The sequence below is a fragment of the Bombus huntii genome, chromosome 9 (assembly GCF_024542735.1).
Source record: "Bombus huntii isolate Logan2020A chromosome 9, iyBomHunt1.1, whole genome shotgun sequence".
NCBI lineage: Eukaryota > Metazoa > Arthropoda > Insecta > Hymenoptera > Apidae > Bombus > Bombus huntii.
In genome coordinates, this window is record NC_066246.1 from 1,867,611 (window position 1) to 1,884,326 (window position 16,716).

General features: G+C 45.8%; 2 protein-coding genes across 3 annotated transcripts in view; one reads left to right on the forward strand and one right to left on the reverse strand.

Annotated features, from left to right (window-relative positions):
- Window positions 1-16,716, reverse strand: part of LOC126869170 (B-cell receptor CD22) — a 310,789-nt gene that overhangs the window by 233,411 nt on the left and 60,662 nt on the right. For both annotated transcript variants that reach the window (XM_050625369.1, XM_050625370.1), the window contains exon 3: window positions 784-828. In XM_050625369.1, the coding sequence (XP_050481326.1) occupies window positions 784-828 (45 nt within the window). The remainder of the gene's footprint in view (window positions 1-783; window positions 829-16,716) is intronic.
- LOC126869178 (28S ribosomal protein S17, mitochondrial) overlaps window positions 1-16,716 on the forward strand; it is a 196,290-nt gene that overhangs the window by 107,797 nt on the left and 71,777 nt on the right. The window lies entirely within an intron of this gene.

A 16,716-nucleotide genomic window follows, 5' to 3' on the forward strand; every position in this document is an offset into this window, starting at 1 on the left:
GTTAAAAGTATCGGCGCGGGGTGAAGTGAAACGAGTCAACGATTTACGAGGCTGACAGTCGTGCTTTAACATCTTTATTTCGCTGCCACTCTCGCCGAAAATTTATCGCCGGTCCGTTCATCTTTCCATGGCCCGCGCAATTACAAAATACCCTCGTTAATCGAGAGGCTTACGTCAATTACGCTAATGAGCGGCGCGAAACGAACGCGAACGGCCAAGTTGTCATTACTCGAAAAATTAACGCTTGAACCGGCCCGCGGCTCTTCCAACGCGCTACGTATCCGTTTAAAGGTACGCCCCGTTCCAATTTTCCGTTTCGAATTTAATTCTGATCACTCGTTTACTGTCGATCGAATTATTCGGCCGCCTTGTCTCCTTTGCCGTCCGATCTTCCCTAAATCAACGTATCAAATTGCCACGTTTTTACTTACGAATATCTTTCGTCGCTCTTTCGAAACGTTTGCGAAACGAAAGGAAGATGCGGTAAAACAGTGTAAGTACAACGTGGGACATACGTTCTACCGCATGCTAGAAATCTGAGTTACGCAAACCACGTGGATTGTACCGGTTCAGCTGTAAATCTTTGCATATTTTATAACTGTTAGTTTTCCTGTACGTGTGTAAGCAAGAAATACGTGTATCGCATCCGAAAAAGAAGAAGAAGAAAAGAATGTTTCAAGCCCGTTCTATCGCGTTATAAAAGACCGTCTTATACGAAAGTCCACGGTACCAACGAACATCGACGAAGTTGTCGACGGCTCGTAAACGACTAAATAAACTCACCACCGCTCCTCGGTGTGTCAGTGGGGCCAGACCGTTGTCGCAGTCCTGAAACAAAGAAAAACATTGCCTCGTTACTTTACGAACAGTGTATTGTGTGCAGATAAAACTGTGAAAATAAATTGTTCTGTGGAAAACGGATTCCGCGGGGGACGAAAATCCAGCGAGATCTTTCGAAGTCTATGGTCGAGGCCTTTTCTCTCCCTCCCTTGTAACGTGATAGCTGGATTAATTTTCAGAAATATTCGAAAATTACCGCGAAACTTGGCCGACCGTGGCAACCGCTCGAGCGAAACGTACCCAATGGATGCTCGCTCGTAAGCTGATGCGCTCCCGCATTTTAATGAGTTTCATTTTTTTAATAATTAACACCGGCTGGTTCCGGCTGGAACCGGATCGCTTCTCTACATCCTCCTGGCTACAACGAAAATTCCCTGCAATTCGTCGGCAAGGTGAAACGACGGGGCAACGATGAATCTTGAGATTCTCTTACGCGAGTTCCTGCCGAGAAAAATGACGAAAATAATAACGAACAACTGCAGAAGGAATATTAACGGACTTATGACACAGAAGATGGTCTACTGCTCGCGTTTGCTTGGGTTTATGACACGGTCGCGAATCTTCCGTTAGTTTCGAGCCGAGGAATTTTCGTTTTGACAGCTGACAGCCGGTGAAAAGAAGGATGGTGTTCGAAGGGGAAGCAGAAAGCGAGGCGCGTTAGTTTCATTCCGGGCCGCTATACGTGATGGACGTTTTCGAATATTAGGCTCGGTCGGAAGGAACTCGTCGATGGTACATTCATCGATGGTATATTAATCGAATGTAGCGGTTATCTGGCAAACGAGAAATTCAGTGTAACGGTTTCGTTCCCGTTAAGAATTAATCGACGCTTTCTAAGATCGATACATTTTCGTTTATTAATATCTTTGTATTTAGGTGAAACAGTTGAGATCGACGAGCGACTATATCAGGCGACTGTCGTCGTATTTTGAGATTAGTCAAATTTTGAGATCGATCGAGAAAGCGTAAAAATTAGGTCAGCAACGGTGTTAAAATAATTAGAGAAACGCAATTTGCGTGTCGACAGAAGTTGAAGCGTTAATTCTGTGTCACCGACAACGAAAAAATACGAGAGGAACTAATACGAAACTATTACATATTTTAACGGGATCTGAAACCCGTCAAACGCACGGTATCTCTGGCGTAACAAGCGAAATTCACGTGGCAGACTCTGGCCGAAGAAAATCGTAAAGAATCGGCGTTGGAGGGGATGAGTGGAGGGCGCGCGAGGTGTTCCAGCTGACTTTTCTCACTCGAATCTTCGGTGTTTCTCGTTCGTCGAACATAAACGGCAAAGTTAACGTACTTACAGCTCCCTATCGGAGCCAGATCCCCATCGTGTGCGCCGGTTTTATATCTCCTTCCTTTGCCACCCTCTCCAACGCTCCACCCAGTCCTCCACGACCTTCGCCGCCGCCTGTATAAGCGCGACCCCCCGCCCCCGTAACTTTCGCATTCAAACTTTATCTACGGTACTTTTTGAGCGCAACGTCAACTCTACATCCCGCATGCCAGTCCTCTCAAACTCGCTGAATTACAAATCGAACGTGGCACCCTGTGTACGGAGAAGGGAAAAGGGGAATAAAAGCGTCGCGAGCAGCGGCGGAACGAAAGAAAACTGAGAGATGGAAGGAAAGATGGAAGGAAAGAAAAAGGAGAAGCTAGAGAAGAGGAGGACGAAGAAGAGGAATAGAAGGTCGGTTTGGGGATCGAGAAGGAGGCAGAAACGAGGGTATTTCAATCTCGTTCGTTGCCTCTACGCCACTCCGACGCATCGAGTTCGAAAACTTTCGCTTCTCGGCTCGTCCAGCTGACTGAGTTTTTCGAAGTGGTAAAGAAACCGGATCCTGGTTCAGAGATCGTGCACATTCTCACTGCTCACCTACACGCCACGCCCCCTCTTCCCGTATCTTCCTTCCTCTTTTGCACGGTTGGTCTGGAAAAAGCGGGAATGGCCTTCCGCTCGGCAGTTTGTTTAACGAAGCGACCCGGTAACGGTGGATATTCTTTTTGCCAGCAGATAGGAGAGGGAAACTTTACTCGCTCTTAATTCTGTTTACAGTAGCGACGAAAGCTCGTCAGAAGTTTAGAGAGCGGGATAGATTAACGAGCGTGGTCATAAATCCTCGAATTCCGGGGTCGAAAGGCAGCCAGAGCTGCGTCCACCACGCTGAAAATAACCGTTTACTTTGCCCGTTATCTCGATCGTGGAATGGAACTCTCACTTGCTGTAATTGCATTCCAACCATTGGTCATTGTCGTCCTGATAAACCCTACCTTCTTTCCACTGTTCCTTAGATCATAGAGTTAAAAACCGAGCAACGACCGTTCGTAACGGTATAAATCGTCGCGTCTCGAATTTTCTTAAATCTTAGAAATTGGTCATCGCAGAATCTCGCAAACCAAGCATTCTGCGCTCAGTTCGTTCCCATCGTCTTCCTTCTGTCTCTTGGCTCTGCTTCCATACGCCTTCTACGCCACTTCCATTTTCATCTTCTTCCGCTACAAATTAATGGTATCGTCCTCCTATCAATCGCTTTCTACGTGGCATAGATTAAATTTGTCCAAATTTAAATTCGCCAATGACCATTCGTCGTGACGAAGAGTGGACGGTAATGGCTACGTCGCGAGGTTATTTTTATATAATAAAGCAGTGTCTTTACGCGGCTCCCTTAACGGCGTTCCTCGGCGAACGATTTGGCAGAATGGTCCCCGAAAAGTCGTAAAAGTCAACGAGGACGAGAACGATTCGGTGGCAGAACTGGCGCGAAAAAACGAGTGAACCTCGTCATCGAGGCCATATATGGCGGCAGCCGATGGTTGGTCGTTCGTATAGGTGAACGCAACTCGGTTGGCGGGTTCTTACATCCGAACGACAATATGTATCGCACGTATGTGTGGGTCGGGTTGTAAGTTTAACAGAGGAGGGTACCGGCAAACGAGAAAGATAAGAGGAACGTGGGTAGACTCGCTACTTCTCGCTGCCGATAAGAGATCGCACCTAACTTAACCTAGTCTTTGACCTAGGACGAACGACCGGCAGCAACCCTTACCAACGACCTGCCGTTCGCTTCAACTGGTTACGCTCCTAATATCTTTCTACTTTTTGTTAAACAATAGAACTACCACACCGGTCGAATCGACTGGTTTTACAATTTTATTTTAAAATTCCTACTTCGTGTTATACTTTTTCCTCCAACGATGTGATGATGACTTTCGCAAGATAATTAAAAAAATAATATAATGAGTTTTATTTTGTTTTTTATGTATTGAAACTGAAAATAATTTTGTATCAAGTACTGATTTTGCGAATCATAACTCGCTAACGGAAGACGCTACGTAATTTTTATAAAGTCGAGAACAGAGATAGATAAGTAACGGATTAAATTACGGTGTTTAAAATATTTCTTATACTTGCCCGTTGTGCGTGTTTGCTTTCTATTATCGATTTTTCGAGGATCGATAACGCTAAGAGGCAGGAACGAGTGATTCGCGTAAACGATCCACTAATTGCCCGCAGCACCATGCGAATAATCTGATGATCAGCGGCAAACAAATTGCAGGCGAACACGCGCTACTTAATCCGCCGTATTCCATGATTTTCCAAGAGATCTGCTACGTAAAGAAACAATCGTGTTTGAGGCCCGTTTGTTTCGCAACGAAAAGTAAAACTTTTCGACGCAGCGTCGAACCGCTTACCGAAACGATAAAACGCGTTATACGAAAAAGAAGAAGAAGAGAAAAAGTTAGAGAAAAAAGCAAAGGGCAGACCTAATTTGGCGAATGAAATGGGACAATAGGCGACGCATCGAAACAGCCGTCGCTATTTAGGAATATTTCGGTGTAATTACTGGTTAATTCGTTTCACGACAAATTTGCTTAACCGCGATCGGCCGCGAATTCACCAATTGCGAAGCAAGAGAAAGAGAAAGAGCGTGTGAGAGAGAGGGAGGCTGTGTAATGGGGAGGAGGTAGAGAGGTAGTTCGGATCGAATGTAATTTACAAAGCGAACGAATTCCTGGCTGTTCCGCGGCGAGTGAATCGTGAAAACACTCTCGGAACCATTTTTATTGAAATATATTTAAAGCATGCGCGGAAAAAAGGTACGACTCCCCTTTTGAAACTGTAGTTACGGAATCAACGACAGAGGGCGCGGAAAGAGGAGAACGAATGGAAAAGCAAGAAAAAAGAGAAACAAAAAAAAAAAGGTTGAAAAAAAAACTAGAACGATCGCTGCAAGCTGTTGGCACAGGCCCCATGCACGCTGCAACGTGCACGTATGTGTGTATAGATTATCTAAATGGATCGTTCCTATGTGCCGGTACACGGCCGCGCATCCTACCCTGGTTCTTTTAGCTCGTTGCTTTTAATGACGACGTTACGAGTGGCTTCGGTGCTCGCCATTATTCGAATAATTTACGGCAAATGTTTATCTAAGATAATTGTCCGAGCAAAGTCTCCTCGATAGTACACAGGTAGGTATCCAGGTAACAGGCTTGTTCGTTTACGTAATAAATTATTTATCGTAAACGAGGATGTAACTGGGCATCGATGTTTGCCGAAAGCCAGCCGATCGAACGACCCTTTCGACGAAACTATACATTTGGGTTAAAAATTATTCGCTACGTGTAACAATCTGCTTTACATAGTTGCACGTTTCGTTAGCCGTGACGTAATTGGGGAAAAAATATCTCTGACGATTCGTTGGAATAACCGATAACGTTTCAACGACTTTTCTGGCTTATGTACGCGCTGCAACGTTTGGACGCAACGAAAAGCGAAACAATTCTTTTTAAAAAAAATGAAACCATCGAACGCATGCAAGCGATGTATCGGTACCGCCACTGACTAGCCAAATAAAATTGCGCAAAACTGTTACGAGCCCTTCAAATTTGCCCGCGGCATCTGAAATTCAACGGTGTCTTTGGCATTTGTCAACCGGCATGGCAAAGAAAACCGATCTGCTTGGGACTCTGCATTGGTTTAGAACGGAACGCGCGATGAACGAGATCGAATCGGGTATACGGCGTATCAAAGGAAACGCGATCGAAAAACGAAGACCGAAAGAGAATTAATATCTCGTTGCGTTTGCCGTTCGATTCTGACTCGGAGACAATGCGCACGTGGGGAACGGACCTACAGGATTATTTATCTTGAACCAGGGAAATTTCTATGTGCAACGTCAAACGCACTCGCAAACGTTGACCCGTTTACATTGTCGTAAAATCAATTCCTCGCTCGGTGCACGTAATAACATTATACCAACCACGACTGAGTTGATCTTTTATTAAAATATCGTCGAAATGGCAGGGTCGAGTAAATAGACGAGGATTATTAAAGCACGTTTGGTCTGGCAAGTCAGTTAATAGCACGCGATTGTGAAATCCATCGGCGAACTCGAACTCGACCGGATCGTAATATCGATGATAAGATAACCGAAGCTATCTCTGGCGTTTCAATTTTCTAATTCTCTGAAACGCCGATTGAAAGTTCCCTGCGAAAGCAAAGCTATTCGTCACCGCGTATCTACCATTATCACGAACCCTTCGATCGACTCTTGGATATCCACGACCAATTTATCACTATATCGCTATCACGGTATCGGCAACGGTAAAAAGTCGAATCTATCGCCAGGAAGGCGATTCTCTGTTAGCTTGCAGCGAGCGATGTTTCAAGATGCAATAACGAAAACAGCTAGACGCGACTGAAATCTAAGAAGATCAATGCCGCCCATCGGTTTTACTCGTTGTCGCTTCGAGATATAAAAGTCAAGGTTCGCTTAAACTTGCATCGCGTCTGCCATGAATCAGTCCTTTGCCATAAATAAAGAACGATAACTTCCGCGCAGGAAGCTTATGTAACCGTCGTACAAGCTTCGTGCTCGACGACGAGACATCTTATCGAGACATTCTCGTATCCTGATAGTCCTTGTTACCAACTACTCGTTTCCTTTTTCTTCCTATGAAAACCAATATCGTTTTGCGCGGTGTTCTCTGCGATGCTCCTTCCGCGTGATCTCGATAACGACAACGATAAAATTCCCCTACACGATCCGCATTAACCGATCCATCTTGCTGCACATCGAACGATTGCAGCGAGAACTTCTTAATCCATCGTGTCAATGAAAAGTCGAACGATCCAGGCGGCAAAGGGTTCATAGACCCATCGCACCTGTACGCTTCTTCGCGTTTTCACCTGCCATCTGATTTAACAGAAACGATTCTCTAAATCGCTGCTGCGTCCAGCGACAGTGTAACACGTGCTGCGGTAAAGTTGCTGTTGAGTATTTTTTAACATATCGGCCGAGCGTCACGCGTTCGCCCAACGAAACGGACAAAGCAGACGTGTTTTACGTAGCCACGCGGAAAGTAACGATCGTCCGTCGCTGTATTCGGCAATTTCGCGTACGTTCCGCGCGACCCAGCACCACTAGCCGCGTGTATACGCTGGCTAGAGTGCAACAGCAAGGTGCCAGCTCGGTGTATCGCTGAAAATACGAAAATTCATTGGAAATTCCCGTGACGCGTTGCAGCATGCGGCATGTTTTCGAGCGTGACGATAGCTCGGGCAGAATCGACTTGGCCAGGAGCGCAACACACGCGCGACAACCAACGCGGGGAATTAACTAAAGCGCGGGATGAAACAAAATGATCGTCGTCAGGGTGGATAGAAAAAAAAAAGAGAGAAAGAGAGGTAGAATGAGAACGGCGAGTGAAAATGAGAGGGAGGAACGGGTGGAACGATTTCGCGAGGCGAAAAACTTGGCCACCTGCGAAAACGAAGATGCTTACGGTTAAAGGAACGACCGGCCGTTTCAGCTAATCGCGTCGAGGCGATACCAATACGTTTCCCCTGAAAACTTCTTATCGCCGCGAACGATGTTTCCTTCTACCGTATCCATATATCTTACGTAGACGAAATGTACTCGTCGACACACTGCGCAGGATAAAGCAGGATAAAGGTTAATGCAGACTGTAGCCCGGTGTGTACGATTTACCTCGTTGTTAAAAACAAAAAGGAGTACAAAGAAGAGAGAAGAGGAAAGAGACAAATGGAAGGAGAAAGAAAATAGCGAGTGAAAAAGAGCGAGGAATCGAAAGGAAAGGAAGAAAGATGGTGATCCGAGAAAAAGCAGTGTAAAGAAAGAAGGGGAGAAGATAAAGGGAAAAAAAAGAAAAGAGGAAGGAAAAAAAGAAGAAAAGGGAAGAATACGAAGGCAGAAAGAGGAAAGAACGAGAAGGGAGAAAGAAACGGAGCAAGGGAAAGCAAAAAATAGGACGTCGTTGGAAATAATCTTCTTTTTCAAGATTCGTCCGTCGAAAATTAACGAAATGATTTTCGGATCAAATTCGAACGCTCGATCCAAAGAAACGAACGAGCACATTGCGAGCGGATCGTACTAAAAATTAAATCGACGCTTAAAACGAAGCACGGCCGCGGATATCGCTGCTAATGAATATGCAAGAGGGCACGGGCTTTTCATAAGCATTCCAGGACCCGGGGATTTCAAACGGTGCTGTCCGGTCGGCGCGCGCCTTGCACGCGATAGTAAATCGTTAAACTAAAATTTAATCTCCCGATACACGTGTGCTCCGTCCTCCGTGCGGACAGTATGCGGCAAATCTCAGTGAAACAGCCGTCGTGTACGTCGTCTAAAGAAAAATTTATAGCTCCAGCTGCGACGCTTTCTGTTCACGGGATTTAATCGCGAATTCCCGATGACCGATCCGTTCGAATAGACGACGATTAATCGCGCCATCCTGACATCGTTTACGGAAATTACTCGATTTCAATTCGACGAGTAATTGCAAAATTACCACCTGCTTGTAAACCTAAAATGTATAAATTCGTCGGATAAATTGGTACGAACTGTTGGAAATTTTCGTTGTTAATTTCTTGAAAACAGGAACGCCGGTGAATAAAAAGAAACGAAACGCTTTATACCGCGATAAATACAGTGGTATGTACGATACGAGACGTTGAAAAGCTACGTCGATCGATACTTAAGTGGTAACGAAACTGAGAAATTGGCAAAAATTGGAGTTGATCGGTTTGCCCTCTAAAAGGCTCGTATACTCGTGCATATAAAACACTCGATGTTTGCTTAACTTTAGACAGTGATTACGAAGAAACTAGAACTTTCGCGTGTTTTCTATAACGTAGCCCGATTGGGTCCACGAGTCGAACGATTGTCTTTGTCTTGAATAGTTTGCAAGACAAATATTCCGAGTTCCATCGTATATCGACGAATCTTCCCGATGATCATTTTCCAGTAACGTTTTCTCCGTCTCGACGAAACGTGTCGTTCGTCATGGGCAAAAACTGGAACGATCTGGTGCTGGCCGTGTTGAAGGCGAAAGGAAGGCGAGAGGAAGGGAAAAATCGCGGAGCTCGGAGCCGTGTCGACAACTGCGTTACGCGATCAATGGGAAAAACAATGGGACGAAGGAGTTGGCCAGAGGGAAGCGGACCGACTTAGTCGGCTACGTTGGCAGGCACGGGAATTTTTTTCTCCTCGGCACCGTTCACATCGACGACGCGTCGTCGGTTACGATTCCGCGACGAGTCTACTCACGGGGCGAATGTCAAATCGTTACGCGAAACTTTGCCATTGCAACAGGATTACCTCTAGCCCCTGTTCCCAGCCGGGCAAGTCGAAAGCTGTGTTAGACGAACGGAATATAAATGAGCGTAACCCGAAGACGAACTGGATCGATCGCGTGCACGTGATAAGGCGGGGCGAAGACGCAACGAGACAGCTTCCTTCGAGGTTCTTCAAGCCCGAGAACACGTGCGGAACATTTCAAGCGGCGATTTTGATATCGAGGATCTGCCGCAAAATTCGATACGAGTCCACTATCCTTCCTCTCGACTCTGTATATCTGTGCGTCTGTGTGTGCATATATGTACACGTATACGTTTGTACGTGCGTATACGCGAACGTAGACGCGAAACGAGCACGCCAGTGTACACGAGATCGAACCGTGACATTATCGAGGACGTCGGGGATTCCTTTTACAATCCTGCCTGCTTTCGACCATCAATTTTTGATCGGCGGTGTATTCATCAAGGATGGCTTCGATAGGACGCGAAATCTGCAGAGAATAAAGATTTTCTGCGCTCGATGCAACTTTCGAGAGCACGTAGAAGGCAGAGGGAAAGGGGTGGGGATAGAAGGTGGGCGGGAAGGGGTGAACAGAAAGATCGAAGAGGGATTAATATCACGCATCGTTTAGATCGTATTTTCTGAGAATAAGTGGAACGTACGGGCAGTGTCCGTTTCGTTTGACCTATCTTCCAACCTGCAGTTCTTCGTTCGCTACGTTCGTTCGTTCCATTGCCCGTTTGGCCGCACATCCGCGTACAACAGCCCACCCCAAAGCTGCGAACAAAGCAACGCCGCAATATCGTACGTGATTTAAGAAAAGTTTTCTCCGAAATTGTTTTTGTCATAACCTTTTGGAGTGGTTCCAGCGGAGCGCGGTGCCTAAGATAAGAATTTTCCTCGCAGTTGCTCGCTGTCACCAGACAGCCAATATCCAGAATAGAGGGCAAAGACAAAGAACGAAATCGAAGCAGCCGATAGGAAAGCGGGCGAAGGAGACAAAGAAGGTGATTAAAGGCATTCGACGTACATTCGTGTACTCGTTTCAACGTTCTTCCTCTTCGAGTAACGAACGACTTAGTCCGATTCGAAACAACGAACGATCCTTCGTTCCGCGTCTCTCCCTTTAGTAGCCTCGTCGCGTTAACATACCGCGTGACAACTCCATGTTTTTCAATTAAGGAGAGAAAAAGAATTTAGCTTTGGCGACAGCGGAACGGTCCAGGAACGCTGTACGAGTTTTAATTGGAAAAATAAAGAACAGTCTCGCCTCGGATCCATTTATTTACAAATTCTCGCTGCTCGAAAGTTTTAAGCTTTCGAGCCGGTCACAGCCATTATCGTCGCGACGCGATAAGGGAGAAAAATTAATTTCAAAGCACGTGGAGGAGCACATTCTCGTAGAGTAGACGTCTAAATGTTTAAGAGGGGACCCGTCAACGTTGTAGAAGTCATTGAGACAGCACCGTTGAAGGGTATGCCGTTAATTAATGATTCGAATCTCATTTATCATTACGGTCAGGTCGCTGGAACGAGCAACTGTCTGGCATTACAGCGTTCTTCTGCACCCTACTTCCTATACTTTCGTCTTCTTCCTTCTCCTTAGAAAACTATACACCAGATACACCGGAGCCTCCGTTCGCTGCTACTGCCTTTCTTCCGCACCATCTTTCCTTCCTCTCACCTTTCTTTAATTAAATAACTTCAAGACACTATCCGTTACTTCATCTACCCACTCGACCGTTCGTCCGCCAGCAGTCTACTTTTCAGGTCTGAACACGGGATGCCCATTAAGGTGAATTCAGGGAATTCGATATTCCCGATATCCGGTTGCTTATCCCCCTAAACCGCCGTTTCCTCCTGTTTCTCGGATTTTCGCGAGAAACAGCTTCCCGTTTCTACCTTCTTGGAAAAAAGGAACAGAATCCGAAGACGGCTACGCGTTCATCCTCCGCGTCGAATTTCTTTTTTTCTTCTTTTTTGCGAAAACGTTTGTTCGCTCGTCCCTTCGTTCGTTCGCGCCAAACGAACAAAAACGTTCGCCCGTTCGCTATAAAAATTCGGTCCGAGCGATCCGTCGGCAAACTCATCAGCAACGATCGAAGAAGCATTTTTACACCGTTCATAGAGCGTTCGGATGTTCGGTTGGACGAGCAATCGTTAAACAACGGAAAAATAATTTCTACGCTTTAATTTTAACTGGAAGCGAAAGAAGAAGGAAGATTCGCTGGCTCGTTTGGTCCAAGCGCACCTATTCCCCCTATTTCCTACGTTCGTTTATTCGTTCGTCTATTTGCTGGAGAGCAAATGATCCGATCGGTAACGATTGATTGATACGAGCTCGTTGATATTTCGACGCGATACATTTACGCGTATAACGTGCCATGATAGGTTGATACATCGGTCGGTATGCATGGCACGGCACGGCAAATACAGCAGCGATGTTCGACGCGAATTCCCCGCGATTCCACACGGTTTTTCAACTTGTTATTTATTGCGACGCCAGTTGTTTTCCTTGCCTGGCTTCCTGGACTGTACGATGTCCTCGATATTCCGGAAAGGAGATTCGGAATCACGATGAAACGTGACGGATGATAGTGGAAGGAAGGAAGAAACGAAGGGAGAATCGAGACGAAGGGGAAGCCCATTGTCGGTATATCGCCGGAGCTGTCTTGTCAGCCCATCCATTATTCAAGTCGCGCGACTTACGGGTGCACCATACCATGCTATGCCACACACGAGTTCTCATTAATTCTTCTTTATATGTTTGCTTAATACCGGCAATCCTTCCACCGGATTGCACCTCGTTCAACTTGCGCGACACGTCATGCCAAAAAGCTCGAACGATCAACATCGTTGACCTCGATATCGATCTTTGAGAATCTTTTTTATAAATTGTAAATTGCCGAGAATTACGCTTTCAACATAGGATAGATCGTTCTCGTTCGAAGTCTTTGCAATTTCAATTTCGCGTCGAAGAAAAACTAACGTCATACCGCGATAGACGCGTCGATTACACGCTGTCATCGACAACGAAACCATTGAAGATCATACTCGTTAATCTGGCTTGTTAAGGCTTCTAAATTTTAATATTATCGTTTATTGTTAACACTTGATCGCTCAGAAATTGGACGATCTAAAACGGAGTCGATGGGTTTAATTTCTGTGTTACTGGATGGAGTTTCGCGCGTATTAAGCGATATCCAGACGCTTGGGCAAATGAAGAGCGGAACTATCCTCTAACTAGCCAGCAAGGCGCGGTCAAATCGACACACCTCGTTCTTTCAACCTATTACGTCTCATTAAACGTGATAATTGCAACATACGACGTGTCAGACAATTTTCCTCCGCTTGCAACAACACAAAACTACAATTTAAAAAACTAATAACTATTACAAACGACGATAAGAGACGAAAACGCGATAAACGACGTTAAAATTCAACGCTCAGTTCCATAGTACCGATATTGTCTTCCCGTTTAGTCGTCTCTTGAAATAATAAAAATACGAACTGATACTTAAGAAGCATAAATGAATGGACGCGTAATTTTCAAGATGCCTCTTCTAAGAAGATCGAGACTAACTCGAGCGAACAGACCGTTAAAACGACCTAGATCGACAGTCTATGTATCGATTCCGTAGATGCTACCAATAGTCTCCGGATGCAGCGCTGAAAGCTGGAAATTTGGTCGCAATAGCGTGTACGAGAGAAATTCCATTGCAGCGAAGTCGATCGGGACGCATACTTTCGTCGGACGAGGAATTTTGAAAGGCGACGCGATTCCACGGCACACACGCTCTCCGCCACGAAACCGCTTTCTACATGCGGCAACAACACGCACGGAACACAGTATCTATAGCGAAATCAATGATCGACGGGGCTGATGTACATTGGACATCGAGTTGCATAACCACAATCGAAATTTCGAACCGTCCGCATCGATGCGGAGGACCGCGGATCCCGTGAATTTCCGCGCGACCGGCATTCGAAACGAGAATCCGCGAGAATATCATATTTTAGCTGGGAGAACCCGACGCTGATTCGGCCAAAGTCCGAACCAGACACGCTATCGGCATCTATACACACGATTCTCATCCATAGAATGCGGCATTCGAAGTCTTGGATCATTTTTGGTCGTTCTACGATTTTCTACTATTTGTTTCTACGTTATTTCTACGTTGTTTCTACGAGAATTTCATTCTCGGTGCCGTTTTAACGCGAAAGACGAAAAACAAAGCGTTGCTCGTCGAGTAAAAAGTTACTCGAATCCTTAGAAACGCGTGGTTGGAAATTTATAAGAGTTCAATGACGAATCATCGACTTTGAACATTTTCGTATTCACAGTAACGATAAATATCGATAAATGGATGATTTAAAAATGTTCAGAATTCTAGACACGTCTTGAACGAACAAACTGTAAGTGGCTGGACGATAAAAAGAACGACCATCGTAGAGAAGATGGAAAGCGTGGCGGCTATACGAGGATACTCGATAAATTAGCGCAGGGCACGCAGCTGCAAGAATACATTTGTTTCGTTAATACATCGGGTCGGGTTGCAATTAATAAATGATACCGGTTTCTTATCCGCGCTGAAACTATATCATCCATTGTACACCTCTCTTCCATCCATCGTCTTAATTACCGCGCTGTCGTGCCACGTCCCCCACGTGTCCCCCAGCACCTAGCAAGCTTCGTCGCGAGAACTAGATCGTGCGGATTAAGTCGTCAACGAGTTACGCATGGCCTTTAGCGAATCGCGAATTTGGAGAGCTGTAGGCTAAAGAGCTTGGAAGAGCCACGACCAGGATAAATAGAAGGCAGTGTCTTTCCAGTAGCAAAAAGCGAAGCTACCGTAGAAACGTTCCAAGGTTTTGCTCCGAGAACATGCAGTCCCTGTTCCGGTAAAAAATCCAATCGATACGGCCTCTGTATTCCTTGGATAGTATCGAAGAAGCTTTTTGTGTAATTATTCCGCCGGATATCGTATAGTTTCACGGTTCTTCTACGTAATCGAGTGTCTGTCATTTTCTAAGCGTTCGAGATCGGTATCGATAACACACGAGAGGTAATTAGGTTAACTCGGTCCATTGGAAAGTAATGGAGGGTGCGTTGCGGCATTGTTTTCCACTTGGTTCGTAGATTGGATGTCGATCGAAAGAGTTATTAAAGATATTGCATAGCGAAGAATGGAAAGAATGGTTTAAGAAGTAGCCACGATTTTCTGGTTCGTCTTCGGGTTATAAATATCGTTGGAAAGAAGTTGATCGCGTTACTTATGTTTTTCTCGGGCTTCTTACTCGGCCGCGTTGCCTGGGCTCTCCGTTGACGATATATCAAGCGCAAAAAGTTCGTGACAAGCTGAAAGGGGAATCGCATTTCCGTCGACAATAGCGCGCCGAACGCGATTCATTTCTCCATCAATATGATTGGATAGTTGATCCTGATGGATGATCAGCATCTGTCACTCCTCTCGGTCGGCTATACTTGATTCACTTTCCGCTTGATCGGCGAAGAAATGCAAATTTGTCAATGATACGACACCGACAGATTCCACGTTACACCGTGGCCGTGGTATCATCCGGTAAGCTGTGTCCCGTTGCCAAAAAAAAAAAAAAAAAACGAATCTGTTCCTCGAACGTTCTCGTTCATCGAAGCAATTGCGATTCCATGCAAAATGTAATTTATTTCGTTCATTACGAAAGGGAATGATCCCGCGAAACGAGATGATCTGTTCGTCCGATCGGAATTACGATCGTGGAAACAGCGAAGCGGGACGAACTCGATGGACGTTATAACAGCCGCCGATCAACCGGTCCGACTCTCGCCGCGCTTTTTAATATTAATTCACGGTGCGCCGTGCTAATTTATTCCCACGAGGCTTTGATCGCTTCGCGCGCAAATGACCAGCCACGGCACGCCTACGTTTCGCATACGTGCGTATGCAGCTGCCATCCATAATACTCGTCCATACACGCGAGGCCCCGTTTGCAACGTTAGTTTTCGCTAATGTCTGTCCTTTGATAAATTCCGCACTGTGAAACACATCCGGAATTCAGTAGCCTGCGCCATGTGCACGCGTTCCTCGTTCCAGCCGCGCTACTAATTTTCCTCCTTCCTTCCTCGGCCCGTCATCGGCCCTCGTTCCTCCGTCTCTCCTCTTCTCTCTCTCTCTCTCTCCCTATCTCTCTCTCTCTCTCACACACACACACACACACACACACACACAGGCCCTCTCTTTTTCTCGATAGTCATTATTATAACCGAGAGCACGTTAAAACGCTTCCCCATTTAATTCCTGTACGTAGCTCGCGGATGGAAATTTCTTAATTAACGATTAGTAATTGGAGCCACTTCTTTGGCCAATCTCTCGTCAATTTTTCTCCGGCTTAATTAACTTTCCTTTCAGCTCTATGTCGGCTCTCCTGCGATTGAAGAACGGCGAGGGACGAAGAGAAAAAGGGAGAGCCGGGCGCGGTGAGACGGAGAATGGCGGTCGCTTAACGCGTTTCGATATGCATGTCTCGCGCGTTCTGAACGACTACGCTGGGACGAGTCGTCCTTGTGCTTAACAACTTCGAATATGTTGACTCTAAGTTGACTCGCCGTTGCTACTTTACCGGTGCGGCGCGACGCTGGCATAAGCCGAGCTCGAAGGGCAAATATAAACGTGTGCACCGAGTGCACAGGTCGAAGGTGAGAGGGAAAGATGGCCAGGGTAGGGGGCTTGGAAGGGAACGTTACTTCGTTAGCAGTTACGTCATAGCTTGCGTAACACGGCTAATCGCTTCCAGGTTTACGCGCTTATTACGAGGGTAGAGCAGGTCGCTTGTGAGGGTGAATCGATGTAAAGCTCGGACTACGCCAACCGATAAATCAGTTCACTAAATTGAAGCGCGTGTTACGTAAAATATCGACGAGCCGGTCGAACCGTAATCCACGCGCGCTTTTATCCACGAAGAAATCGATACGTCGATTTCTTCTCTCCAAAATCCAACGTCGACCATACACGATGGACCATCGCCGTTGAAAAGTTTATGGCGAACGTATCTTTGGAAATCGTAGGAGGAGAGGATTTTCGACCTGACTCGTTCGACGTATTTAGAATCATCTTATGAGATACGAATTCGTGGTAATTTAAATCGCGAACTCGATACCACAGTTCTAGCTACAAATTTTAGTACAACGTGTATAGGACTTTCCTATATAGAGGGTGAAAAATTGTTTCGTCATAACCTCTGACAGTGTCGTTGAAGTTTCTAAAGAATGCCA